The sequence below is a fragment of the Bufo gargarizans genome, chromosome 2, assembly GCF_014858855.1.
Source record: "Bufo gargarizans isolate SCDJY-AF-19 chromosome 2, ASM1485885v1, whole genome shotgun sequence".
In the NCBI taxonomy this organism is placed as follows: domain Eukaryota; kingdom Metazoa; phylum Chordata; class Amphibia; order Anura; family Bufonidae; genus Bufo; species Bufo gargarizans.
In genome coordinates, this window is record NC_058081.1 from 387,618,669 (window position 1) to 387,646,162 (window position 27,494).

General features: G+C 42.3%; 1 protein-coding gene across 5 annotated transcripts in view; it reads left to right on the plus strand.

Moving 5' to 3' along the window:
• The window catches only part of NSD1 (nuclear receptor binding SET domain protein 1), a 131,312-nt gene extending 112,312 nt beyond the window's left edge, over positions 1–19,000 (plus strand). For all 5 annotated transcript variants that reach the window (XM_044280792.1, XM_044280789.1, XM_044280793.1 and 2 more), the window contains exons 18-23: positions 1,772–2,041; positions 2,214–2,330; positions 9,537–9,678; positions 12,409–12,515; positions 13,536–13,725; positions 14,305–19,000. In XM_044280792.1, coding sequence (XP_044136727.1) covers positions 1,772–2,041; positions 2,214–2,330; positions 9,537–9,678; positions 12,409–12,515; positions 13,536–13,725; positions 14,305–15,695 — 2,217 coding nt within the window. In that variant the 3' untranslated portion in view covers positions 15,696–19,000. The remainder of the gene's footprint in view (positions 1–1,771; positions 2,042–2,213; positions 2,331–9,536; positions 9,679–12,408; positions 12,516–13,535; positions 13,726–14,304) is intronic.
• The last annotated feature ends 8,494 nt before the right edge of the window (positions 19,001–27,494 follow it).

Consider the following 27,494-nt stretch of genomic DNA (forward strand, 5'->3'; position numbering starts at 1 on the left):
CCAGGTTTTTCTTTTTCCCCAGCCTTTGGTCAAGCTGGATGTTTCCCCTTGCCTTTTCATGCATTTGGGATTCTGGCAGGCTTCCACTGCGTATTCCTTGGGTTTTTTCCTGGACCTGGAGCCCTTTGGCCATATCTTGTTTTCCCATCTCCTGTTGGGTCACGTGGTTCTCCTGCACCTGTACACCCAACCGGTTGCATGGCTGTTCTTTTCCCACCTTCGGGAACTGCTTTAGGACGTCCCATGGTGCTGTGTCCCCCAATGCCATTAACGAGAAAATTGGATTTTGTACCGTAAAATCAGTTTCTCATTCAATGCACTGGGGGACACAGATTCCACCCTCTGTTTTTACTTTCTGTCGCTGGGCTGTTCTCTTATTCTTCCCCGGTCCAGGGCTTGTTGGTTCTTTGTTTCAGTTTTTCTCTCCTACTGCTTTTGGTACAAACTGATTAGCCTAGTGACTGTGTAGAGGGTATAGCCCACCTGGGCGGAGCCAACACTTCTTTTGCTAGTGTCAGCCTTCTAGTGGCAGCTGGGCACATACCCATGGTGCTGTGTCCCCAATGCATTGAACAAGAAACAAATTTTACGGTAATGCATTGGGGATACAGCCATTTTCTTTGTATCGAGCCTGGAGTGGGGGTTAATTACATTCTGATAAGGGAAAAGTAGCAAATCTGTCCATAGCAATTGGTGCTATTCCAGCGTTGGAGTCAGATATAGCCAAAGTTTGATCGGAGGGAGTCGGAGTGCTGCAACTCCGAATGATATCTAGGAAGTAATAGTGCTTGCATATGGCACTCTCTCTTCTCGTTACATGAGGGATAGAGACGAGTGAGGTTTCAGCACTCAGATCCCCATTGATACAAATTTTTGTGCTGATCACGGCCCCCTGTAAGAGATCCGGTGCTGCCAGGCAGCAGGGGTCAGTCATGTACACAGTTTGTAGTATATTCTAACTAGAAGCGTCCCCATCACCATGGGAACGCCTCTGTTAGAATTTACTGTCGGATATGAGTTTTCACGATGTAACTCATATCTGACAGTATATTCTAACATAGAGGCGTTCCCATGGTGATGGGGACGCTTCAAGTTAAAATATACCATCAGATTGGAGAAAACTCTGATCCGATGGTATAAAAGAGACCCCAGACTTTACATTGAAAGTCAATGGGGACGGTTCCGTTTGCAATTGCACCATATTGTGTCCCCATTGACTTGCATTCTAATTCAGGACGGATCCGTTTGGCTCCGCACGGCCAGGCGGACACCAAAACGACTTTTTTTTCATGTCCGTGGATCCTCCAAAAATCAAGGAAGACCCACGGACAAAAAAAACGGTCATGGACCTACGGACCCTGTTTTTGCGGACCGTTAAAAAAAAAAAATGGTTGTGTGCATGAGGCCTTAATGAAATGGGTTAACACGGTATTCTCCTGCAATAAAGAACTGATCATTACTTACTTGGCATCTCCGACAATGCTGCTTCAGTTCTCCTGGCTGGAATCTTTGTCTGCAGCAGTGATGTCACATCAATGACTCGTGACCGATGCAGCCAATCGCTGGCCTTAGTAATGCACAGAAGAGGCCAATGACTGGCTGGAGTGGTCAGATGTTGGTGTGACATCACTTCTGCAGCCGTGAGAAATGGAATGGGATTTTCCAGGTTAGTAGCAGTCGCTTTATTGCATGCGGATCTCCTGTGTTATCAATCTGTTTTGATTCACGCCTTTTGAAGAGTTAAAAAAACATGCGTTTCATTTATCTCCAGGTAAATAAACCAGTTGGTAAGGTGCAAATCTTCACTGCTGATCTGTCAGAAATTCCACGCTGTAACTGCAAGGCCTCAGATGACAACCCTTGTGGTCAAGACTCTGAATGCATTAACCGTATGCTGCTGTATGAATGCCACCCTTCTGTGTGTCCAGCTGGTGAGCACTGCCAGAATCAGGCCTTTTCTAAACGCCAGTATCCAGACGTGGAAATTTTCCGAACTCTAAGCAGAGGCTGGGGACTTCGATGCAAGGTCGATGTTAAAAAAGTACGTTGACCCATGTCTTTTCTTTGCATTACAAGTACCACTGTTTGTTCCTTTTCTCCAGTTACATTTATTGTATTGCTTATTTTGGCTTTCCACCATTAAAAACATAAATCAATTTCTCCTGCACATAATCATCTAATCATTCATTGATGGTGTTCTGTATTCCTTCTAGGGTGAATTTGTTAATGAGTATGTGGGTGAAATGATTGATGAAGAAGAATGTCGTGCTCGTATCCGCTATGCACAGGAGCATGATATCTCAAACTTCTACATGCTTACCCTTGATAAGGTAATACATTTTTGCTTATTTATTATTTTGCCCTACAGCTGTTGTGAAACTGCAACTCCCAGCATGCTGCATTCATTTCTATGGGAGCGGCAAGAACAGCCAAGTAAGTGTGCATGCTGGACGTTGTAGTTTCACCACAGCTGGAGTGCCGAATGTTGCTGATCCCTGCATTCAGTTACAACTGTGACCACATGTAGGATGAGTTTGTGTTCCCAGTACTAAACAATGTGGGCAGGCTTGGTGTTTGCCTCTTCATAGTCCCCAGCCTCTGTCTTTTAATCTTAGTGCCCCTGAGTTCTGAGCTCCCTCCCTGATTCCACCCACAGGAAGTCACAGTGAACTGCACAGGCCCTAAGGGTGGGGAAATGTATCATTAGGCAAATTTTTGAAGTTTTCCTTGAGTCTGCGTTTACGTACTGTGCACAGAATTTATCAAACATTGCACATTGTTTCATCTTGCTGTTACAAAGGTGAGATAAGACTAAGCCCGACCAGTGGTGCTCTGCTATTTCGCCAACTTCCATTGCAGTAAGTGGGAGTTACTCCCGTGCTCCCGTGGCCGTATTGCGAGCCGCATACGGCAGTTCCACAAGGCACTGGCCGCGTGCATTCCACATCACAGATGCGGACCCATTCACTTGCTTAAAATACAGGAGCGTTTTTTTTTTTTGTTTTTTTTTTTTTTATTATTCTGTTCTGATGGGAAAACTAAACTGTAACATGAACTCAGCCTCAGTGGTATAATACAAAAAGTTGTAAAGTTTTGTGCACATAAGCCGCAGAGCCCTATTTTGCTCCTTTTTTGAAGGTGGATTTCTTGAGTGCTAGTTATGATAAATTCCCCATATGTTGTCTGTAGTTACTTGCTCTCTGAACTTCTGTTTCAGTAAATTAGCTGTTTATTGTTGCGTTAGTCCTCCCTGAACACTATGGATTTATGGAATGACAGGCAATGAAACATTCCTGGAAGGAGGTAGTGTCTATGGAGAGAGCAGGAGGCTATTGCCACTAGGAGCAGCGATAGAGCCTTATCTTACTAGGTATAGTAAAGTAAAAAGTGCTAGTGTAGCAGAGCTAAATAACTGCAGTTTGTCTCCTTAATGTCAGTGGTAAATGCTGGCAAGAGCAAAGCAGCCTGATAAAAGCAGATGGAAGCCATTTTCTTTAAAAAGATATATTGCAAAGTTTGAAGCAGTATTCACTATGAAAAGCTCTTTTATAATGTGGCAGCTGTTGAACTCCAGTGAAGACTAAGGATCTTTAAAACAATAAAGTTCTGTAAAACCTATAGACACTAACCCAATCCAATACTAGCTTCACTGATGAGCTGCGGTTCAGCAGTCTATGGTAACCTATAGTAACTGCACTGGTGTCACTCATTTTGACATACACAAGATTCTCAATGATCGCTGTGCCAACAAAGGGAGGGAACTCCCAGTTGTCTTGCCACTCTGAACCCCAGCATCATTATTGAAGGGATTTACAGAAGGATAACCTGGGGCCAGGGGCTCTCCTTTAACAGTGCTTATTCAAGGAAACTAGGAGGCCTCAGTGCCCACGGAGCGTCACAGCCTCTTCATACAGCTGATCAGCAGAACTCTGACCCCTGCTGCTCTAACATTCATGACCTATCCTCAGAGGTCATCAGTATCAAAATCCTGGAGAACCCCTTTACAGAACAAAAGTGTGTTTTGTCGATTTTACGCTTCCTGTCTCTGCTCGGATTCTAGTATGTGATTACCTCCTTGTAGAGACAGAAGTGATTGACACCAGTATCCACTCAAGGGAAAATTGGACTTTTCCTCACCTACTGCTATTGTGTTTGCAAGGTGGAACTTTGGCCGCAATGTTAAAAGTTTAGTGTGGGGGCTCTGACAGCACTGCTATGGGGATACTGCTACATATTGAAAAAACTACATCTCCCCCTGCAATGCCTAGATACGGCTGCAGAAAAATGAATGACGATTGGCTTCCTTGCTGCCTTACATTTAGACTAGTTTCTACACCGAAAACAGGAGTGGAAAATGATGAATGAGAGACGGGTCTAACCCATAGATTAATAGTATCCCACTGGTTATGCCTCACAGTGAATGTAGTAAATGTTAAAGTGCAAAAAAAAATAATAAAGGTTGGAATGTTTACCACACGCCAAAAAATAAAAAAAGTTCATCGACAAATTAGTCCGGCAAAAGACAAGCCCTCATACAGCTACATGGACAAAGTAAGTTATGGCAAAAAAAGGGAAAAAGATAATCGGCCTTAAATAAATTTATTATTTTTGCATAATCTAACGTGGTATGTGCTTTTTTTCCCCTATGATTCAGTTGGCAATTGTATGGCATGCAGTTGCATACGTTGGGGCCATATGTTTGAAAAGCCCTTTTCCCCCAGTGTATACTTCAGCTGTGCACCACAAAACATAGCATATCTTCCGTCATATATATTTTTGTGCCAACATATTTTTATCATGTGTTATCCACACCACCACCAAACACGGGATGCACTATGCACTTGTGGAGTTACTTTTATGGAGCTAAACGGCAACCTTTTGAGGCTCTGCCAACCTCTGGGATCTGCTGTCATTAGTTGACACCAGCTCGGGTAATGTTTGCTTTAAAAATGAGAAACGGAAATCTGATGCTACATAATTATCGGATATTTTATTAAAGTTGGCTTCTCTAGCTGCTTTGGGTGTCAAGAATGCTTGTCCTTAAAGGGGTTCTCCAGGAGTTAAGAAAATAAAAATACCAAAATATTACTTTATTGTAAATATATTCCCAAATATCTTTCATTAGTTATAATGGCTAGTTTTATCAAGGGAGCAATCATTAGGAAAAATAAAATGCCCACCATCCTATTAGGACACACAAAATCTGTCCTAATAACACAGGAGGACAAGTTACTTCAGAACTCTAAGCTAAAGAGCAGCCTCATCCTCCTCTCCTACTTGTCAGGTATTATGAAGCTGAATACAGCTGATAAGATATGCAGCTGAATCTCTGTAGGAATGGAGTTCATGAGGAGACATGAAGTAGAAAGACTACCGACAGGACAGACTGTGCTAATGTGGGACTGTGGTAATGGAGACTGCATACAAGTGCTACTACTAATTACCCCCACCCTCCTTTCTGTACTTCATGTCTCAATTTCTATAGAGATTCAGCTAAAAATCCTATTAAACTGTATTCAGGATCATATCTGACAAGCAGAGCAGAGAGGAGGATGAGGCAGCTCTTTAGCTCAGTGCAGTAGAGTAACCAGCCCTGTGTAATTAGAACAGGTTCTGTGTGTACTAATAGGACAGTGGCCATTTTATTTTCCCCTGATTTCTCCCTGGACAAAACAAGCAATTATAACTAATGAAAGGTAATTGGGAATATATTTATAATAAAGTAATATTTATATATTTTCATTAATTCCTGGAGAACCAGCATCCGCTGGGGACTCCAAGATGGCGCACAGCTCGGGATGTGTGAAAGCTCAAGTTCTTGTAAATCTCACGAGAACTTGAGCTCCTTCACCCTGGCTAAGAGCGGGGCGCTCTGATTGGATGCGCTCGCAGCCAGGTCAAATTCAAGTCCCAGCCTAGTTGAACCGAATCTTCTCATTAGCATATGAGGTGCCAAAACAGACGGGTACCACAGCGGACGAAAGGGGGGGGTCCTTTGAAAAGGGAAAAAAATAAAAACCTTCAAGACATCACTAGACATCACTAAGGTAATATAACTATTTCAAATATTTTATTTCCCCCACAAAAATGTTTATTCTCTGACCTGTTAGAAAGGTAAATGATGTAAACTGTAATGAAGGTAATCTTCTTACTAGTGACTATATTTATCCCTTCCCTTCTGATTCTCAGCTGTGTCATGTGACCAGCAATCAGACTTTCCAAATAACACACCGTTGTGTGTGGATAGGAAGCCAGTTTCTCTGTGTGTTCCTATAGGAGCCTCAGTCTCATGGGGATGAATACAATTGACATGGCACAGGAAGTCAGAGAGTTGGTCACATAACACAGCTGAGGATCAGAAGTGAGCTTATATCTCACAAATAGTCACTGGTAAGATCATCTTCATTACAGTTTACATCATGTAAGAGAGAATAATTTTGGTGGGAGTGCTTTTTTTTCATTCTTTATTTTGTTTCTTACAAAAGCATATTTTGACATGTTAAAACAGATGGCAGTGGTACATAGGATTTTGAAAAGCATATGGTTGTGTGATGCTTGGGAGTGCTTCTTTAAAGGGAACCTGTCACCATTTTTATGGTGTCCTAACTAAGGCCTCATGCACACGACCGTTGTGTGCATCCGTGGCAGTTTTCCGGTTTTTTTCGCGGACCCATTGACTTTCAATGGGTCCGTGGAAAAATCGGAAAATGCACCGTTTTGCAGCCGAGACCGTGATCCGTGTATCCTGTCCGTCAAAAAAATAAGACCTGTCCTATTTTTTTTGACGGACAACGGTTCACGGACCCATTCAAGTCAATGGGTCCGTGAAAGAACACTGATGCACACAAGATTGGCATCCGTAATCCGTGGCCATAGGTTACTTTCATACAGACGGATCCGATGATCCGTCTGCATAAAAGCTTTTTCAGAGCTGAGTTTTCACTTTGTGAAAACTCATTTCCGACAGTATATTCTAACACAGAGGCGTTCCCATGGTGATGGGGACGCTTCTAGTTAGAATATACAACGAACTGTGTACAAGACTGCCCCCTGCTGCCTGGCAGCACCCGATCTCTTACAGGGGGCCGTGATCCGTACAATTAACCCCTCAGGTGCTGCACCTGAAGGGGTTAATTGTGCCATCATAGCCCCCTGTAAGAGATCTGGGCTGCCAGGCAGCAGGGGGCAGACCCCCTCCCTCCCCAGTTTGAATTTCATTGGTGGCACAGTGTGCGGGGCGCCCCCCCCCCTCCCTCTATTGCATTAACATTGGTAGCAGTGTGCGCATCCCCCCGCCCCCCGCTATTGTTTTAATACATTGGTAGCAGTGTGTGCGCCCCCCCCCCTATTGTTTTAATACATTGTTGGCAGTGTGCGTCTCTCCCTCCTCCCCCCGATCATTGGTGGCAGCGGAGTTCCGATCGGAGTCCCAGTTTAATCGCTGGGGCTCCGATCGGTAATCATGGCAACGAGGACGCTACTGCAGTCCTGGTTGCCATGGTTACTTAGCCTTAGCAATGGTAGAAGATTCATACTTACCTGCTGGCTGCTGCGGTGTCTGCGTCCGGCCTGGGAGCTCCTCCTACTGGTAAGTGACAGCAATGCGCCGCACAGACCTGTCACTTACCAGTAGGAGGAGCTCCCGGCCGGACACAGAGATCGCAGCAGCCAGGTAAGTATGATGCTTCTACTCCGCTGCCACCAATGCTATTATTACAATAGCGGGAGGAAGGGGGGGCGCACACTGCCACCAATGCTATTATTACAATAGAGGGAGGGGGGGCGGGGGCGCACACTGGCCACCGAGTTAACTACAGGGGAGGGAGGGAGGGGGGGGCCCACTGGCCACCAATGAGTTAAAAACAGGGGGGGGGTCATGTACACAGTTTATGGTATATTCACCATGGGAACGCCTCTGTGTTAGAATATACCGTCGGATCTGAGTTTCACTATGTAGCTCATATCCGACAGTATATTCTAACATAGAGGCATTCCCATGGTGATGGGGACGCTTCAAGTTAAAATATACAATCGGATTGGAAAAAACTCCAATCCGATGGTATAAAAGAACTCCAGACTTTACATTGAAAGTCAATGGGGACGGATCCGTTTGAAATGGCACCATATTGTGTCAACGTCAAACGGATCCGTCCCCATTGACTTGCATTGTAATTCAGGACGGATCCGTTTGGCTCCTCACGGCCAGGCGGACACCAAAACGACTTTTTTTTCATGTCCGTGGATCCTCCAAAAATCAAGGAAGACCCGCGGACGAAAAAACGGTCACGGACCTGTGCATGAGGCCTAAGGGCAACATAAATAAGTGACTGATTCTCTTAGCAAAATGCTGGGTCACTTTCTTTAATTGACCCAGTCAATCTGCCAACATCTTGTATTGAGAAGCTCCAGCTGGTAATGATGAGTCATGAATATTTATGAGCTCCTGACTCTCCCCGCCTATCGGCTGCAGATTGACTGTTATTTTCCATATGAATCAGCAGCAGGTGGGCAGAGTGGCTATAGCTCTGAATTAAATAAACGCTGGACTCAATGACATCACGCTGGACTCAAATCAGCTCACTGGCATGTGGCATCTTTGTGTGTATATTATGAGGTAACCATCTGTCACACCAGTAAGTGAATACATCTAAGGTGCTTTTTAGTAGTTAATGATTGTATATAATTAGATTATAATCAAATATCCACATGACAGGTTCCCTTTAAAGTAGAACTGTCTTTTTTTTTTTTTTTTTTTTTTTTTTTGGAGTATTGGATTGTGGTGATTAATATAACCTTGGTGGCCCCATTTCAACTTTTCACTGTGTATTCAATTACCCCTTAATTCCACAGTTTTGTTCCCTGTACTGCCTGCTTTCACCTATGCTTAAAATCAGGTTGCTAGGAATGGTCCGTCTATCTGTTGAAGGACAGAGGACGCAGAAGCAGGTAGCCTGCAAGGTCACATTGCTGACAGCCAGGGACTGTAAGTAAATATTAAAGCCAGGTCCTCCCCAGCAGCTAACAGTGCCTGGGCTGTCTGTACTTCTCCCTGTCCCTGCGCTTGGCAGACGCTCCCTCACTCAGCAGAGCTGGAGAAGAAGAGTTGAAGCAGCGCAGACCAGGGAAGGGAGATCTGCCATCTGCTCAGTGTATAAATTAAAGCAACATGTAGTAAGAGGACCCCTTTGTGCTGCAGGAGATTAAATTAACCCTTTAGGGGGGAGGGCTCTGGTTACTGACACTTTTGGGGGGCTATTGGTACTGGCTAGTGAGGGCAGGCGGGATTAACCTCAGCGTGAGGGCAGTAGCGGCCATCTTAACTGAATAGTGAAATTGCAGTTTTATGCAGACTGGTTTCTAAGGGCTGAATCTTATGGGGTAAGTCAGTCTAATGGTAACTGATTCTGGAATATCATGTTATTAGTAACTACATATATGAAAATTGAAATTAGGGTCTAAGTGTGACAGTTATCCTAGTGGCGTTTGTTATTAAAGTTAGATCCCTGAGCTTATGAGTGTTTCCTCCGTCCTTATAGGATCGTGTAATTGATGCTGGGCCAAAGGGAAATTTTGCACGCTTCATGAACCACTGCTGCCAGCCAAACTGTGAGACTCAGAAATGGACTGTGAACGGTGATACTCGTGTGGGTCTTTTTGCCCTGTGTGATATCAAAGCTGGTAAGCAAAAAGAAAAATCATGTCAAATGACAGTATGATCAGTCTTCTACAGTGGTGGTCCGTTTTACTACCTTATAAATCTAATATAGATATTTGAGACCACACAGTGAAAAGACTTGGGGCTCATTTATCAAATTGTTGTAAAGTAGGACGGGCTTGGTTGCTATAGGCAACTATCAGGTTCCACCTTTTAATTTTTTACATCCACTTTGGAAAATGAAAGGTGGATCTGATTGGTTGCTATGGGCAACTAAGCCAGTTCTACTTTACACCAGTTTTGATAAATCTCACCCTTAATATATAAATTAAGTTTTATTGGCGTGTTTTTGTTTCCTAGGGAGATTGTGAGGGTCTGACTCCCAGCACTTCCACCTAAGCTAAGTGAAGTTTCTATGGCATGACTCCCAGCATTCCCACCAGTCAGCTGATTAATCCCATCCTACCCTGTGCTGTACATGTACGGCACTGGGTGGGTCTTTAAAAATGGTGCCCGCGTGCAGGCGCCATATCCACTATGTGCCTGCTGTTTTAAACAGCAGACACCTGGGGCTGATGTCTGCAGTTGACGATAACGTCGCCCACAGACATTTAACCCTTCAGATGCCATGGTCAAATGTGACCACCACTTCTGGGAGCTTAAAAAACAAACAAAAAAAACAGGAGCATGAGCTCCCAGGCCTACAACAGCTTCCCTTAGCGGGACTTAGGGATACCAGATACTGTGTGCAGAAGCCTCGGTCCTCCTGAATGATCCGAGGCTGCCACAGCTATTTTCCTATAGAGACCCAGGTCTCCATATAAACATAGTGAAATTCTCATACACTGTATGAGAGAAGCAATCTAATGATTGCATGTTCTAGTTCCCTAAGGCCTCATGCACACGACCGTTGTGTGTTTTGCGGTCGACAAATTGCGGATCCGCAAAACAGGGATGGCATCTGTGTGTGTTCCTTGCGGAACGGCACAGACAGCCATTAATATAACTGCCTATTCTTGTCTGCAAAACGGACAAGAATAGGACAGTGTGTGTGTGTATGTGTGTGTGTGTGTATGTATGTATGTATGTATATATATATATATATATATGTATATACACACATATATATATATATATATACACATACAGGAAAAAACTACTGGCAGCACCACCTTTGAAGCAATTGCAGGTGGGTGCAAAGTCCAAGTACGGTAACTGGATCTTACCCACTTGAAAATAATGGAAAAAATTGGACTGCACTCCGGACGGTTCCTTTAGTAAAACAAGTGGTGTTTTATTCACACATGTGGTAGCAGCAAAGAAGCGACGTTTCGGCTCAACATGAGCCTTTCTCATGCTTGAGAAAGGCTCATGTTTTGCGGACCACGGAACGGAGCAATAGATGAGGATAGCACCTTTTGTAGCCCCATTGAACTGAATGGATCTGCATCCAAGCCTCAAAAACTGCAGCTCGGATGCGGGCCAAAACAACGTTCGTCTGCATGAGGCCTAAGTGTGAAATATATATATATATATATATATATATATATATATATATATATATATATATATATATATATTTATAAATTTATATATATTTATAAATTCTCCCCCCTCCCCCAAAATAAACATGAGCATCACAGTGTGCTAACACTTGTACTTTTCTAATATAAAAATACTTATCCCATATAGCAAAATGGAAAAAATGGCCAATTCACCTTTTTATTTTGTTTCACCTCCCCCTAAAATTTTTTATAAAAAGTGATCACTTTATACACACCCCAAAATTGTATCCATAATAAATACAGATCACCCTTTAAAAAAAATGAGCCCTCATAAAACTCTGTATACATAACTACAAAAAAGTTATGTGGGTCAGAATATGGCAGCAAAAAGTTTTTTATTATTTAATTATTTTCTATTAAAACAAAAAGAAAATTATACAAATGTGGTATCGCCGTAATCGTACTGACCTGGAGAATGCAGGCAACAGGTCCGTTTTACTGCATAGGGAACACAGTAAAAACAAAACCCATAGAACTGTGGCAGAATTGCAAAAAATATTATATATATATATATATATATATATATATATATATATATATATATATAATATTTATTTTATTTATGATATATTACTTTTTTCAATTCCATACCATTTGGTATTTTTTCCAGCTTCCCACTATATCATATGCAATATAAAATGTAAAGTACAACTTGTCCCGCCAAAAATAAACCCTCATACGGCTATGTGAATGGAAAAATATAAAAAATAGTTATGGCCCTGGAAAGCAGGGTGTGAAAAACAAAAACGCTAAAACAAAATATCATCCAGCAGTGTGAAGGGTTAAAGGAGTCATGGTACTCTTGAATGGGAAGGAGTTGTAAAATGCTACGCAGTTATTTTTGGGCATACTGTAGCAATGAATGGAGAGTAAGCCACACAAGCAAGGCCAACTCTCCATTCACCACTATAGGACTGCTAGAAATAGCCAGGGCAGCAGTCCTCTACTCTTGGAACTCCCATAGCGGTGAAGGGCGTTTGGCCATGCATGCAACGCTGCTTTTCGTTCATTTTGGGTGTGCTGTTCTGGAGACAGGATTGGACCCCAAAGGTGTGATCCACACCTATCTGACGTACATGGCATATCCTATAGATGTCCATTGTCTGACACTCATAAAATGCAAATGTATGTTGTTTGATATGTTAAACCATACATCCTAATTGATATCTGACCATTTAAAATTTTCAGGAACAGAGTTAACTTTTAACTACAACCTGGAATGTCTTGGAAATGGGAAGACTGTATGTAAATGCGGTGCTCCAAATTGCAGCGGCTTCCTTGGCGTTAGGCCTAAGGTTTGTATCCTCCAATGAAAGGGGCAGTGTTTATTTTATTTACTTCTGAACTAAAGCATTTAGTTATTGGTAAGCCACTAGTGGACTTTGAAGCAGGAAGAAAGTTCGTCTACTTCTGCTATTTAACCGTGCTTTTCCAATGGAGTTCACGGATGTCTGTGTCCTACTCATATTGTGCCTTTTTTGAAATTCTCTAAATCCTTTTAGGCTTGTTTTCAGATCACAGCCATAGTGAGCATGGTAGTACTTTGCTGCTGTAACTCAAAAAGTGGTCCTATTCTAATAAACTATGTTGCTGTTTGGAACCTATGGCAAGCCCTGCACCATTTACTGTATAAGAAAACAATCGCAAATGTTTGTAATGAGCTTCTCTCTTAGGGACTCAAAGCATAAGGATAGTTGTATGTCTGGGGGACTCCCTGGGAAGTCAGTGGCTGCCATGTAGGCACTCGACCCCAGCACACTAGGGTCAATTTTGTAGGAAGTCAGTTTGCTGTCCCCCCGTGGGTTTCCTCCAGCACTCCAAAAATATAGAAACTCCTTGCAGATGTTGTATCTGGTCGAATTCGACCCAGGACCACAGCACTGCGATGCACCAGTATGAACCACTGAGCCACATGGTGCCCGCCAGAGGTACACCTTATGAATTATTTGATATCTATAAACACTCTTAATTGCGGCTGTCATCTCTGGGAACTGCTCCTGTCCTGCTCAGCCGGAAATGAGGTGTCTGCACATGTGTGGCTTTCTCACTGCAGTAGCACTTCCTATAATAGCTGAGCCCCCTGACAGTGCTATTGAAGTGAATGGAGAATCCCGCCCAGACACCTTTCCATTCCTGACCGGTCATGATAGTACCCTATTCCAATAGAACTGGCTCCTAGATATGGCACCTGTACATACTGGACATTTATGGCATATCCTGCGGTTATGTCATAAATGTCCCAGATGGGACATCCCCTTTACATTTGCTGTAAAGACGCAAAAAAATACTAATTTGTCTCTGATTTTTACACGCAGAACCAGCCCACTGTTTCTGAGGATAAGGCCAGGAGAAAATATGTGAAACGCAAGAAAACTGAAATGGTAAAAGAGCATGAAGACGAGTGTTTCAGTTGTGGAGATGGAGGACAGCTTGTATCCTGTAAAAAGCCGGGGTGTCCTAAAGTGTACCATGCAGACTGCTTAAGTTTAACTCGTAGACCTGCAGGTAAGTACACATTACTTTGTGAAATGGTTGTTTTGGTTATATTTTGTGCTAAAGGAGCATTATTAAAATGAATGAATAATTGTGAAGTAATTGCTGCTTAAAATGAGATGCTGTTGAAATGAGATGCCCACTCTAAAGACTGGGTGATGACTGCACATGTCCACCACCCTGTCATTTGTCAGGTTGCTTCCTCTCCCCTCTAGATAATCCATCTCTAATGGCATTTATTATCACAATTGAACACTTCTTCTCAGAGCTAAAACATGATGCCAAGTGTTGGGGTTGCCTCTTGCCTGCTGCTGATTTATATATTGGTCTCATTTGCTCATTTGCTTTATTGGAACGACGATGCAATACCAGATGCAACCCATACACAGGAGTGAACCAGTTTTATGAAGAAGCAAGCCATGTGTGTGCTCCCGGGGTCCTGTTTTGGGCATAGGCGCGGGTCTCACCGCTGCTACCCACTCCTAGACATTTTATACAAATATAGACATTCATATCATGAAATTTAATTTGGTTCTTAAAATGTGTTGTCTTTTGTCATAATTTATTGGAGTTTTCCTGTTCTCGTTACAGGCAAGTGGGAATGTCCATGGCATCAGTGTGATGTCTGTAGCAAGGAGGCAGCTTCATTCTGTGAAATGTGTCCTAGCTCGTTTTGCAAGTTGCACCGTGAGGGCATGCTCTTCATTTCAAAGCTGGACGGACGGTTATCCTGTACAGAGCATGATCCATGTGGACCACATCCTTTGGAGCCGGGGGAAATTCGAGAAACTGAATCCTCGGCAGAAAATATGTCCTCTGGGCTATCTCAACCATCAAAGCACACTAGTGTGCGTAATGTCAAGGAGAAATGCTCAAGTAATAAGCAGAAATCGGTGCTAACCAAAGTGCTGATGGCTCCATCCGTGACTAGTACCTCAGAAGCTAGTAATGTGTTGTTGGCTCTTGGAGGAAATTCCCTGCCTTCTGCAAAGGTTTTGGTAAGCCCCTCTGAGAAAACATCTCTACCAGCTGGAAAATTACTTCTGACCCCTGGTAGCCAGAAATCACCTGTGGGTGGGAAACTATTTCTTGCATCATCTGCACAGAAACAGTTGCCTGCAGGGAAAGTCCTTTTGGCCTCTTTAGGAAAGAAAGCTTTATCTCCTGGTAAGGTTTTGTTAGCTTCTATAGATAAAAAAAATCTACCTGCTGGGAAGGTATTATTGACTTCCGTTGGTAAAAACTCTTCATCAGTAAGTAGAGTGCTGCTATCTTCTGCAGGGAAACAGCCTGTGTCGTCTGGGAAGGTTGTATTGGCAACAGCTGGAAAATACCCGATAGAGTCTGGAAAGATGCTAGTGAAGACCGCTGCTGTAAAACGCCAGATCATTGAAGAAAAGCCTATTCTCGGTGATGGAGATAAAGACCCAAAAGAGATGCCTAATCCTGTTAATTCATGCTTGGATGGAATAGAAACTGACAGCACTGTTTATTCTGTAAAGAGACCACTTCGGGTTCCAGAAGACCAATCTTATTCTTCTTTACAGGAACAAATGACCCCAGTCACTACTGAAAAGAAGCCAAATGTGTTACAAAAAGTAAGCAGTCTCCAGCATCTAGTAAGTGTTAAAAATTGTCTCTCGCATCCAGTAGAACAGTCAAATAGATCACATAGCCATACCGGTGCAGATAAGCCAACCACAGAGAAACCTACATGTTCTACGGCAACTGAGCAAGAGGAAGGGCCTGCAGATTCAGTACAGAACTTAGGCCCTGCTTTAGAAGACCAAACCAATGATGAGAAAACTTCTAACAGTCTACCTGGATATCTGCCGGTTGGCATAGTAGAAAACACATTTATTGGTGTTCAGCAAAAGGAGTCTGTTTCTGTAGATCAAAACTGTGCTACTCATTGTCAGCCAAAAACTGCATCTAGCCCTTGTCCAGCTCCCCCTGTGTGTATAGCACCAGACAAGGAATGACCTCTGGGACTACAGTAAAGGACTCATTGTTGTGACATATATTTTGGATGTGGCTGTCATGTGTCCCCACACACAGTTTCAGCATCATCGGTATACAGACTCTTGACAAGCAGGCGGCTGCGTTCAGATTTTGCTTTAGTTGTCTGCTTCTTGTGGTTACAGACTTGCGAATTGCATAAACTGATGAACTGCTGAAGTCCTAATGAATCAGTGTGTCTAGTGAATCAGGTTAATCGCTTACCTTTTGAAAGGGGCTGTATTCTGTAAAAGAGCAATAAGGCACTTCTATCAGTGTGGTAAATCTGCAAATACTATGGGCCTTGATGGCTGGGAAAAGAGGAGGTGCCTTATTACAGTGAGATGTGGATATCAGGAAGCCTTTAAATGCCAGTGGACCTCATGGGGTTGTTAGTGTGCGTTTGGTTAGAATACCTGTTCTTGCCTGATCAAATTATTCTAATGCTGAGATCTGTTACTGCATGTCTAAGGTTTCGTCCTATGACATAGGGTTGGAGAGACAACCTCAAGATATTTGTTAGTCATGCCAAAATACAACTACTATTGATGACTAGTATTATGGAGCACATCGTAGGTTGTTACTGCAGTATTAAATCATTGTTACTCCTTCCACCATTTAACCATGCAGATACATCTTATGGGAGTTGAACAGCCTTATTTCAGATTTTCATGCTAGGTCCAAGGAGATCTCTGGCACATAAGGATAATAATAAAATCCCACATGCATAATGTTGTCAACCTGCTACAAGAGAAGGCCTAGTCTTAAATCGGTAGTGCTGTATTCATATATTCAGCTGAAAGATCCCATCAGGATATTAGCAGAATGAATGACGGTGAAGCAAAGTGATTTTAAAAGGTTTCCCAGTTTTGTGTAACTAAAGATTTATCACTGTGTAATGAAATTTATCATGTCTTGCTTCAGATCCTCAACTTGTAAAAGGCAATCTGTCTCCAGTTTTATACCGAGAGCACTGTAAATTGATAGACAGAGACCCTGGGTCAGATGCTGGGTCACTTTCTGGAATTGACTGGGCTCTTTATTGCAATTTAGTATTTAACATATTCATGAGCGCCCAACTTTTCCCACCCTCGGTGCCAATTGCAATGGGAATGGTGCTATGTGTGCCGTTGGAGGGTTGGACGCTTATGAATATGTTAACACCCTAGCATGCGCTCTGTATTGAGCAGACTCAGTTCTGATTTTAGCATTTCATGTCGACTGGTCAATTCAAGAAACTAACCCAGTGTTTTGCTCAAGGTTTCTGTCACCAGTTTACTCTGCCTTGGATGGAAAATAAAATTGGCAGATTCCCTTTGTTTGTCTTAGGGATCCAGTTTAGACAAGGTGGACACTGGACTCAAGGCTGGTACAATATAAGTGTTGGAAATGTGTGAAACTATCATGACAGAAGTTAATGTTATGCATCACAGGTAATTTTAAAGCACACACAGTTGTAGAAAAGACAAATGTTTTAAATGTTAAAGAAAAAAAGTTGAAACAAAAAGTAATCCTAGGACATTTAATTACACTGATCAAATATGAATGCTATTTACCTGGGCTAATAATCACTGAAGTGATCATTCTCGATCAGTGGCCAGAGCAACTGACGAACAATGATACGCTAATTTGTTTTATGATGGCAAAAAATGTTCATGGTCAGCAGCTTCTCCTCCCGTGTAAACTGGTGTCGTCTGTAATGGAAACCACTTTAGATGAGAAAAGACAGTGATCGCTGGCATGAATTAAAATCCTACATTTATTGTACCATCCTTATGCAAGTCCTGTGCTTATATCAGCAAATGGCCCCCATTTTATCACTCTGCCGGTGTAAAAGACCTTTAGTTACATAAAACCAAAATACCTGTTCCACATTGCCACTGTAATCCATCTTGAATCCCTTGTTAACTTATTTAACAATGGATTGGAAAATGCATTGTATAGTTTTTCAAGCTTTTTACCTTTTGGATTTGCGTCTATGTATAGACATATTCTACAAAATGAAGAGAAGGTGTTCAGCCATATAGTAGAGAACATAGGTAGGGTAATAAATACTAGTCAAGCAACATAGATGTCAGACGATAGGCAGCTGGATTAAAGTATAATGGTCTCCTGTCACGGGCCAATAGTGGTCATTGTAGTCCTTCAGACACCACACTAAACCTTCTCCGCACATTACACTCACACCTGCCTCCATTGAATCTGAGCAATTTTGCGATGGAAATTTTGGTGCTATGGGCAGCTGTGCTTAATGTTTTACTGTATGTTTTTGTTTTTTGATATAACTTTTAGTTGTTGGTGTCTTTACCAGTGCCTCTGACGTAAGCTGAATTATCACTTTTACATTTGTTTATTTCTCAGTCCTGTGAACGTTTGTAAATTTTACCTTTCAGTGGTTTGGTTTAGCGTGCCGAAAATATATATTTTTTTTTCTTGTTTATTAATAAACTAGACCATTGTGATTTTAACCCATTGTAAATGCATGGCTGTTGCAGAATCATTTTTTTTTTTTTTTTTTTTTTTTTAATAATGTATGTGCATCTCTTTTTATTTTTCCCCTATACCCATGCCCAGCCAAATCTTCAAGATAAACTAACCACTGGTAACTATTAGCTAGAGATTCATGTCATTCTGTACATTTTATCAAATTTCAGTTTTCTAAATCCAACTATATTCCCTGGGCAGACGTGGCACAGTTGTGAGGTCACAGCAACAGAAAAGAGGCTAGGTAGTCCTATACTACATAAAGCACATAAAAGGGATGGGATGCATACTTGTCCTGGATCTTATTTAGGAGGTGATCAGGTTTTCCATTTGTCCTGCATCTAGTGTATAAAGGCAAAGCATGATACATCCAGAAGTGGAGATCATTCTGTCAAACCATATAACTGAGTATTCCATTCTGTGCATATTTTAACCTGTTGTAACTCATATTGTTTGAGGGCTATCCTGGACAAAGACTGCAGTTCTAGCCTTTGGAGTAAGTTTACTCAAAATACCATGTTCAAGACTCCAGTCACTGGTGCTACACCACTGTAGAGCAGCAAAGCTTACTTCTGAATTTCCGCTCCATCCTGCTTGACTGTACATAAGTGATCTGAGTGACTGAATGGATACGGGGTGTAACGCTGTCCATCACATGTTGAGGATGCGGCACAACTGCTTTTCAACTTTCCTTCCCTTGTTACTAGGCTCTTGCATTTCCTGTCACTAGTGGAAGGTGGTTGTGCACCTTCTATCAATATGTACTGTAATTCTTTGTATATAGGAGAAATCACAATACTGTAAAGTTTAAGCCTACTCTTGACTCCTGTCTTGTTTTGTTTTCCTCATTTACTGTGCTCCATGCCAATAAGAATAGCTGTTTGTGGAAAACAATAGAATTTGCATGGAGAAAAATGTTCATGATGTCAGAAACTAGATGGCCTTCCCAAGTGATGGAGAAATCCACCAGGAAATACGCTGGTGCGGGTTACCTGAGATGGAGACATTCTGCTTCAGAAAAGCTGCAACACATCTTTGTTTACCACAGCAGAATGTTATTCCTCAGTGAAGTACCCCATAAGATAACATGGGGGGGAATATTTATGCGGGCTATTTTCTGGTGGATTATTCTGCTGTGTGAAGACACTTATAGTCTTGCTTGAAAGCGCTGCTGTGCAGCACTCTGAATTTGTTTCCAGCTTTAAAAATCTGATCTTTAAGCTCACATTAAAGGCAAGTATTGCTTTAAAGGGAACCTGTCGCCTACAAAACGCATGTTACTCCACTAGCACAGGGGTGCACAACCTCCGGCCTGCATGCGGCCCCCAGAGCCATGGTTTGCGGCCCCCGCCCTGCTGGGCAGAAACACAGCTGATCCTGCAATCAGCTGTGTTTCTGCACAGAGCGCTGCACAGCAGATGGATCACAGGTTTTGCTCCTGCGCTGTAGCAGGAGCAGAAAGGGTCCCCGGCTATAAGTGAGAGTGGGGAAGACGAGGAGAAGACAGAAGCGCTTTATTAGCGCTTCTGCCTTCTGCTGTATGAGCACTCTGCACTCGGGAACAGAGGAGCGCTGCCCTGGTACAAAGCCTTCGCAGCAGGCTGGTTTCCCTGTAACTGGGGCTCCTTTGGATGCTCCAGTTACAGTGGTAATAGTACAACAAAAAGACATTTATTGTCTCCCACAGGTCTTTCAGTGACCTCTTGGGGACAAATTATGTGCTAAATATATATATACAGGTCCTTCTAAAAAAATTAGCATATTGTGATAAAGTTCATTATTTTCTGTAATGTACTGATAAACATTAGACTTTCATATATTTTAGATTCATTACACACCAACTGAAGTAGTTAAAGCCTTTTATTGTTTTAATATTGATGATTTTGGCATACAGCTCATGAAAACCCAAATTTCCTATCTCAAAAAATTAGCATATTTCATCCGACCAATAAAAGAAAAGTGTTTTTAATACAAAAAAAGTCAACCTTCAAATAATTATGTTCAGTTATGCACTCAATACTTGTTCGGGAATCCTTTTGCAGAAATGACTGCTTCAATGCGGCATGGCATGGAGGCAATCAGCCTGTGGCACTGCTGAGGTGTTATGGAGGCCCAGGATGCTTCGATAGCGGCCTTAAGCTCATCCAGAGTGTTGGGTCTTGCGTCTCTCAACTTTCTCTTCCCAATATCCCACAGATTCTCTATGGGGTTCAGGTCAGGAGAGTTGGCAGGCCAATTGAGCACAGTAATACCATGGTCAGTAAACCATTTACCAGTGGTTTTGGCACTGTGAGCAGGTGCCAGGTCGTTCTGAAAAATGAAATCTTCATCTCCATAAAGCTTTTCAGCAGATGGAAGCATGAAGTGCTCCAAAATCTCCTGATAGCTAGCTGCATTGACCCTGCCCTTGATAAAACACAGTGGACCAACACCAGCAGCTGACATGGCACCCCAGGCCATCACTGACTGTGGGGACTTGATACTGGACTTCAGGCATTTTGGCATTTCCCTCTCCCCAGTCTTCCTCCAGACTCTGGCACCTTGATTTCCGAATGACATGCAACAGTCCAGTGCTGCTTCTCTGTAGCCCAGGTCAGGCGCTTCTGCCGCTGTTTCTGGTTCAAAAGTGTCTTGACCTGGGGAATGCGGCACCTGTAGCCCATTTCCTGCACACGCCTGTACACGGTGGCTCTGGATGTTTCTACTCCAGACTCAGTCCACTGCTTCCGCAGGTCCCCCAAGGTCTGGAATCGGTCCTTCTCCACAATCTTCCTCAGGGTCCGGTCACCTCTTCTCGCTGTGCAGCGTTTTCTGCCACACTTTTTCTTCCCACAGACTTCCCACTGAGGTGCTTTGATACAGCACTCTGGGAACAGCCTATTCGTTCAGAAATTTATTTCTGTGTCTTACCCTCTTGCTTGAGGGTGTCAATGATGGCTTTCTGGACAGCAGTCAGGTCGGCAGTCTTACCCATGATTGCGGTTTTGAGTAATGAACCAGGCTGGGAGTTTTTAAAAGCCTCAGGAATCTTTTGCAGGTGTTTAGAGTTAATTAGTTGATTCAGATGATTAGGTTAATAGCTTGTTTAGAGAACCTTTTCATGATATGCTAATTTTTTGAGATAGGAATTTTGGGTTTTCATGAGCTGTATGCCAAAATCATCAATATTAAATCAATAAAAGGCTTGAATTACTTCAGTTGGTGTGTAATGAATCTAACATATATGAAAGTCTAATGTTTATCAGTACATTACAGAAAATAATGAACTTTATCACAATATGCTAATTTTTTGAGAATGACCTGTATGTATATATATATATATATATATATATATATATTTGAAAAATTATTTTAAAAAAATTTGAAAACTAAATAAATAAAAAAATTTAATAAAAAGGAAAAAGTGCTTAATAAAAGAGTGTTCACGGTCCCACCACAGTCTTTTTATGAAAAAGTGCAAAATTTAAAAAAGTGACGGTGTGCCCCAAAGTCTTTTTATGACCTCTTGGGGGACATATGTAGCAGAAATATATTAAGTAAAAGTAAAAACACCCACGCCAATCAAAACAGTCACCATTACCGCCCCATTCACGTGAAACTTTTCATATTATATAGCAAAACGGCCTACACAAAATAGAGAACTAATTATAAAAATGTATTTTGATGTCAGTTTGCATATTTAAAGAATAAGGAGCTATAGCTTGAAAAAAAATATACTTTTTAAAAAAAAATTGTACAGTTTCCCCCAAATAAAAATTGTTGCAAAAATTATTTTGGTGGTCCAACAAATACGATAATTACAACCATTTGAACCACCACATGCGCTAAATCACAAAAAAGTGTTTGGTCCTTAAGGCCTTTTCGGGCCTGGTCATTCAAGTGTTAACCAATAAGCGCCTTCCCCACTAGCAAGGTAATGTGCTTACTGGCTACTGCAGGGCGCCTATAACTGGATTGGCAGGAGATGGTAGTAACCAGTGAGCTCCGTCCTCTGCAGTGAAGGAAAACGCTGATTTATAAATAAGAGGCAGGATGGAAGGAAATGTAGCCACTTTTCTGGTAAAAAATTATTTTTAACAAGTTCCTGCAGCATGGCCTCTGAAATCGAAAATTCATAATTACCTGCTCCACTCCGCTCTGGTCCTCCGCACTGCCCCCGCTGCCTCCATCTTCCAGTTCCTGCTCTGTGTACACCTGTCAGTGCATGGCCATGGTCACTTGCACGGCTCCAGTCAATGACTGGCTTCGGCAGTGACACGCTGCTTGTGGCCACATCACCGCCTAAGCCAGTCATTGTCTGGAGTGGTGTATGACCATGTCCATGCACTGCCAGTTGTAAACAGCGGAGGCAATTCGAAGAACCGGAGAGGCGGGGAGCAAGTAAGTATAACTATTCGGTTTCAGGGGTTATGCTGCAGCACGATATTTGGGACAATTACTGGGAACAAGTGTTCATAGGAGCACTCATATCTTATATCTGGCCAGTATAATCGTGCAGCTGATCAGTCGATAAACAAGGAATTGCTCATTTGTCGGCTGATTTGCATATTTTGTAAGGATGAAAGATGTCCGATTATCTGCAGCACGACTGTGGCAGCGATCACTCCTCCCCAGTCACTTTGCACTTTCTTGTGTAATAGGCAGATGAGCGCCGGTCAATTTTTTTTTTTCTTTACGGCCCCTTGAAATAAAGCGATGTGACAATGCGGCCCACTGCACTAGCATTACCTTCCAGATGATTTTATCTTGTTTCAGCAATGAGAACACCAACTTTAGAAACAAGATGAAATCATCCAAAAGATAATGCTGGTGGGTTAATGTGCGTTTTGTAGGTGACAGTTTGCCTTTAAAGCTGTGAAGATGGGCACATCCTAGGCTTTTATAGAGTCTTGTGGTCGCAGAAACCTCTGTGACATCTGTGCACATAAAACGGGAATCACTCGCCGTTGGAATCTGGGGCATCCTTCCTGACTTGTTTCTGCTGAATAAAGGGAGTTGTAATTCGTCACACAATATATTCGAACAAAATCGTTCTCATGTTTCTGGACATAGGTTTATCGAGACGAAGTATCAGACAAGATACAGTTGTTGGCATGTATTGCGTCTGTTTATTTAGAATCTGCACCTTTTCAAGCATAAGTGTTCTGTACTATGCTACTGCAATATGGTTGGACAGGGGAGTGATGAAGGCTTATTTACTGTGGAGGAAACCTTTTTCACACTTTTTAGAATTTTTCTGTAGAGGATCAGTGTTCTGTCCGTGGAGTTCTATGGGTGTGTTTGGTCGACAATATGGACCAAGGAACAACGTTGGTAAAAAACAAAACAAGGATGTGTGAATAGAATAAGCACACTAAAATCAATGGACACCTGTGCTATCCTTGAAGGACACAGACAGCGCATTCCATGATTCACTGATGCGTTGAATAAGGCGTCATTCACACATCCATGGAACACGGTCCTTGAGATACCGAACTGGCATCCTGCTTAGTGCAGGAGCTCACAGTGTCTTGGTTGCTATGACGCTGTGCGCTTTGTGCCGCTGCTGCACTACAGTAATACTCGTATGATCTATACGAATGTATTACTGTACTGCGGCTGGACAAAGTGCACGCGTCATAGCAACCAATAACGCCGTGCACTCCTGCTCTAAGCAGGATGCCAGTCCAGGATCTCGCGGACTGTGTTCCATGGACGTGAGAATTCAGCCTAAGGGCTTATGCACACAAGCGTGTTTTCTTTCTGCTTCCGTTCTGTTTTTTTGCAGACCGTATGTGGAACTATTCACTTCAGTGGGTCTGCAAAAACAGAAGGTACTCAGTGTGCATTCCATTTCCGTATTTCCATTCTGCAAAAAAGCAGTGCATGTCTGCAAATCACTGTCCGAGGACCCATTCAATTCAACGGGTCCACAAAAAATACGGAACACATCCAGGTGTCATCTGTATTTTGCGGATCCATACTGTAGAAATGCTCAGCCCATATTGCACGTGTTTGGTGATTAATAAGTTACTGTTTACGATCTGCAAAAAAAAAAAAAATCGCATACGGAAACCATATGGATATGTTTTGTGGCATAACAGAACGGAAAAGGACTTGAATCAGAGAAAAGAAAAAACTCTGATACAGACAAACGGAAACCACAAAACAATGGTGTGCATGAGCCCTAAGTCATAAGAATTGTAGCTAAATTTGTCTAGTCCAGCCTATTGGATGCTGTAAATGGCCTGTCATCCATATCATCATAGTAACATAGTTTGTAAGACTGACAAGACATCTGTCCATCCAGTTCAGTCTGTATCCTAAGTTGATACAGAGGAAGGGAAAAAGAAAAAACTGTGATGCAGAAGCAAATTTTCCTCATTTTAGGGGAGGGGGAAATCATAATAAAACTCCCTGGATCAACAACCCTTCTCCTGAAATCTAGTCACTATAAGCTGCAATATTATTACACTGTAGAAATACACTACTCCCAAAAAAGTTAGGGATATTTGGCTTTCGGGTGAAATTTATGGAAAAAGATAAGTTAACGATACAGTGATATTATATCAAGCCTGAACTCTGGAGGTGATAAATGCTGCGGGCCATCAATACGCCATACCTTCACATATGAGAAAGACACAGCAGTTCTAATGTACTAATATGACTATTCCCCCTGCCTCGCAAGTATTGGCCCTGATGGACTTTTTTTTTTTTTTCATTTGGTCTGATCCACTACCAAATATTTTCTTTGATTAGACCAAATATCATTAGCTCTATATACCCGATAACGGGACATTTAGCCTTATATGTGTCATATATTGGGGAATATGTAACTACTTTAATATCTATATTTAGAGCTGTTACAATGGTGGTGGACCCACAGTACTATGAACTGGATCAGTGGATTATACATGTCAACTTTTTTTTTTTATATATATATAATTTCCGCTATGTAGTACACCTCATGGTAATCAACATTGAAAGGGTATCTTCCCTATCCATTTTGGTCCCCTGATGAACTCGTGCCTTTTTGGCACAGTGAAACACATTGGTGGCACAGTTTATTCATTGATGGATGTACTGGGACAGGTTTTATCAATTTGTCTTGATTTATATGAATGAATTTTTTTTTATGTATTTTTTTATTTTATTTTTTTATATGACTTGATGAATTGAATTAATTAGATGGCCTTTGATCATAGAGCGATTTAGGTGAGGAATTGGACATGTATCATGACAAACTGATGAACACTTTCGTGGACGCTAGGAGGTTCCTGACATGGGATCGCCCTTCTCGGGGCAGCTTATTCTGTTTGTAGACAGAACTCTGAAGATAGGGCCGAATAGGGATATTATTCCCCTTGTCATTATGTACATAAGTCATTAAAATCACTATTTGGCACTTCATGGTATTTTTTGATTTATCCAATGAAGGTTATGTCTTAGTGGTGATGGTCTGGGATACTCATGTTTTTAGAATCCCACTACAGGTCAAGGCTGTGATTTTTAGCATGAAAGTAGTGCATTTAAGTAGAAGCATGCAATGTTGATTTCCTCATCTCAATTAATTGAAAGAAAAGCCAACAACAGTGGTGGGTATACCCCCACAAGAATGTCCCAAACTTGTCATGTGGTCTTGGCCATTAATTACAGCTTGACAATGACGTCTCATGCTGTTCACAAGTTGACTCTTCTTGAAGGATGGCCCTCAAGTCATTGAGGTTCTGGGGTACAGACTTACGAGCCTCTACACGGCAACTCAGCTGATCCCATAGGTTTTCAATGGTATTCAGGACTGGAGAAAGTGCAGGCCACTCCATTATGAGATACCCCAGTCTACAGCAACCATTCCCTAATAATGCAACCTCGATGAGCTGATGGATTGTCGTCCTTGAAGATGAAATTAGGCCTGTGTTGTTCATGCAGAGGCAAAATTACTGCATTAATGTTGTTCAAGTAATATTGGCTTGTCACTGTACCATTCACAAAGTGTAGGGTAGGCCTGTATTGACTAGACACACTTGCTCACACTACCACCACCACCAAAGGTGGTGAAAATAGTGGCTGATGCATAGTGCTCTCCTTGACATCTCCAACATCGTTGGCGGCCATCATTTCTGCTCAACCTGAATTGACTTTAATCAGTGAACAGTACTGAGGCCCACTGGTCCCTCGTCCAGCGTAGATACCCCCTGGCCCTTGCAAGACTGACTCCTGTGCCTGGTGGTGTGATCAGGTACCCTTGCAGGTCGTCTAGCACACAGACCACGCTGATGTAAATAGTTTTGAATGTTATAACATGACACTTGCGTGCATCTCACCTGCCTTAAAGGGAGTCTGTCACCTCCATATGGTCATATACAGTGCTTACATCACTTTACTCCTCCCCAGCCTCTTCCTTTGCCCGCCCTCCAAGTCCGGACCTATCGATGAGGCAAGAGACAAGGAGGGCGGGCAAAGGAAGAGGCTGGGGAGGAGTAAAGTTAAAAGAAGGCAGAGCAGCCTGGGCACCTACACACTGAACTCCTCCCCTGGGCACTTGCTAATGCTCATTTGCATATGAATTAAACTTCGTTTTTTCCTGCTGGTGCAAGTCTAAAGAAAAGAACAGAGGTAAATCCTGTATAGGTGTGCTACAGAGCCATGTAAGCACTGTATATGGCCATATGGAGGTGACAGACTCCCTTTAAATGTGCCTGGAGTCGTCGTCTGGTTCCGCAGGACATTGTTCACAACGAAGATGTCATCAGTGTGGGATGTGGCCAAAGGACATCCACTTCTATGCCTTTCTGTGACTCTTCCAGTGTCTGTGTATCTCTGCTGATAACTCTGTGACACTGAGTCTGAGGACTGTTTTTAAATACCAATTCTAATTGAACCAGGAAATGTAATGAGGTGATTCATGGATCAAACACGTGTTGTGAACTTTTCTGTTTAAGCTCCTTGTTTGAGAACAGCAAAATGTTCTGAAATATTGAACAGTTGGACATGTGCATTCAAAAGTTTAAAGAAGGTCACATTAGTCCTTAGGATACCGGAGGTTTTTTGTTTTTGCGTTTTTATTTTTCTTCCCCATCTTCCTGGAGCTATGACTTTTATTTTTCCGTTCACATATCCATATAAGAACTTGTTTTTTGCTGGACAAGTTATTATTATTATTTATTATTTAAGCGCCATTCATTCCATAGCGCTGTACATATGATAAGGGGTGCACATACATAATACAGACAATTGCACTAATCATAAACAAAATGAGTTACAAACTGGTACAGAAGGAGAGAGGGCCCTGCCCGTGAGGGCTTACAATCTACATGGTA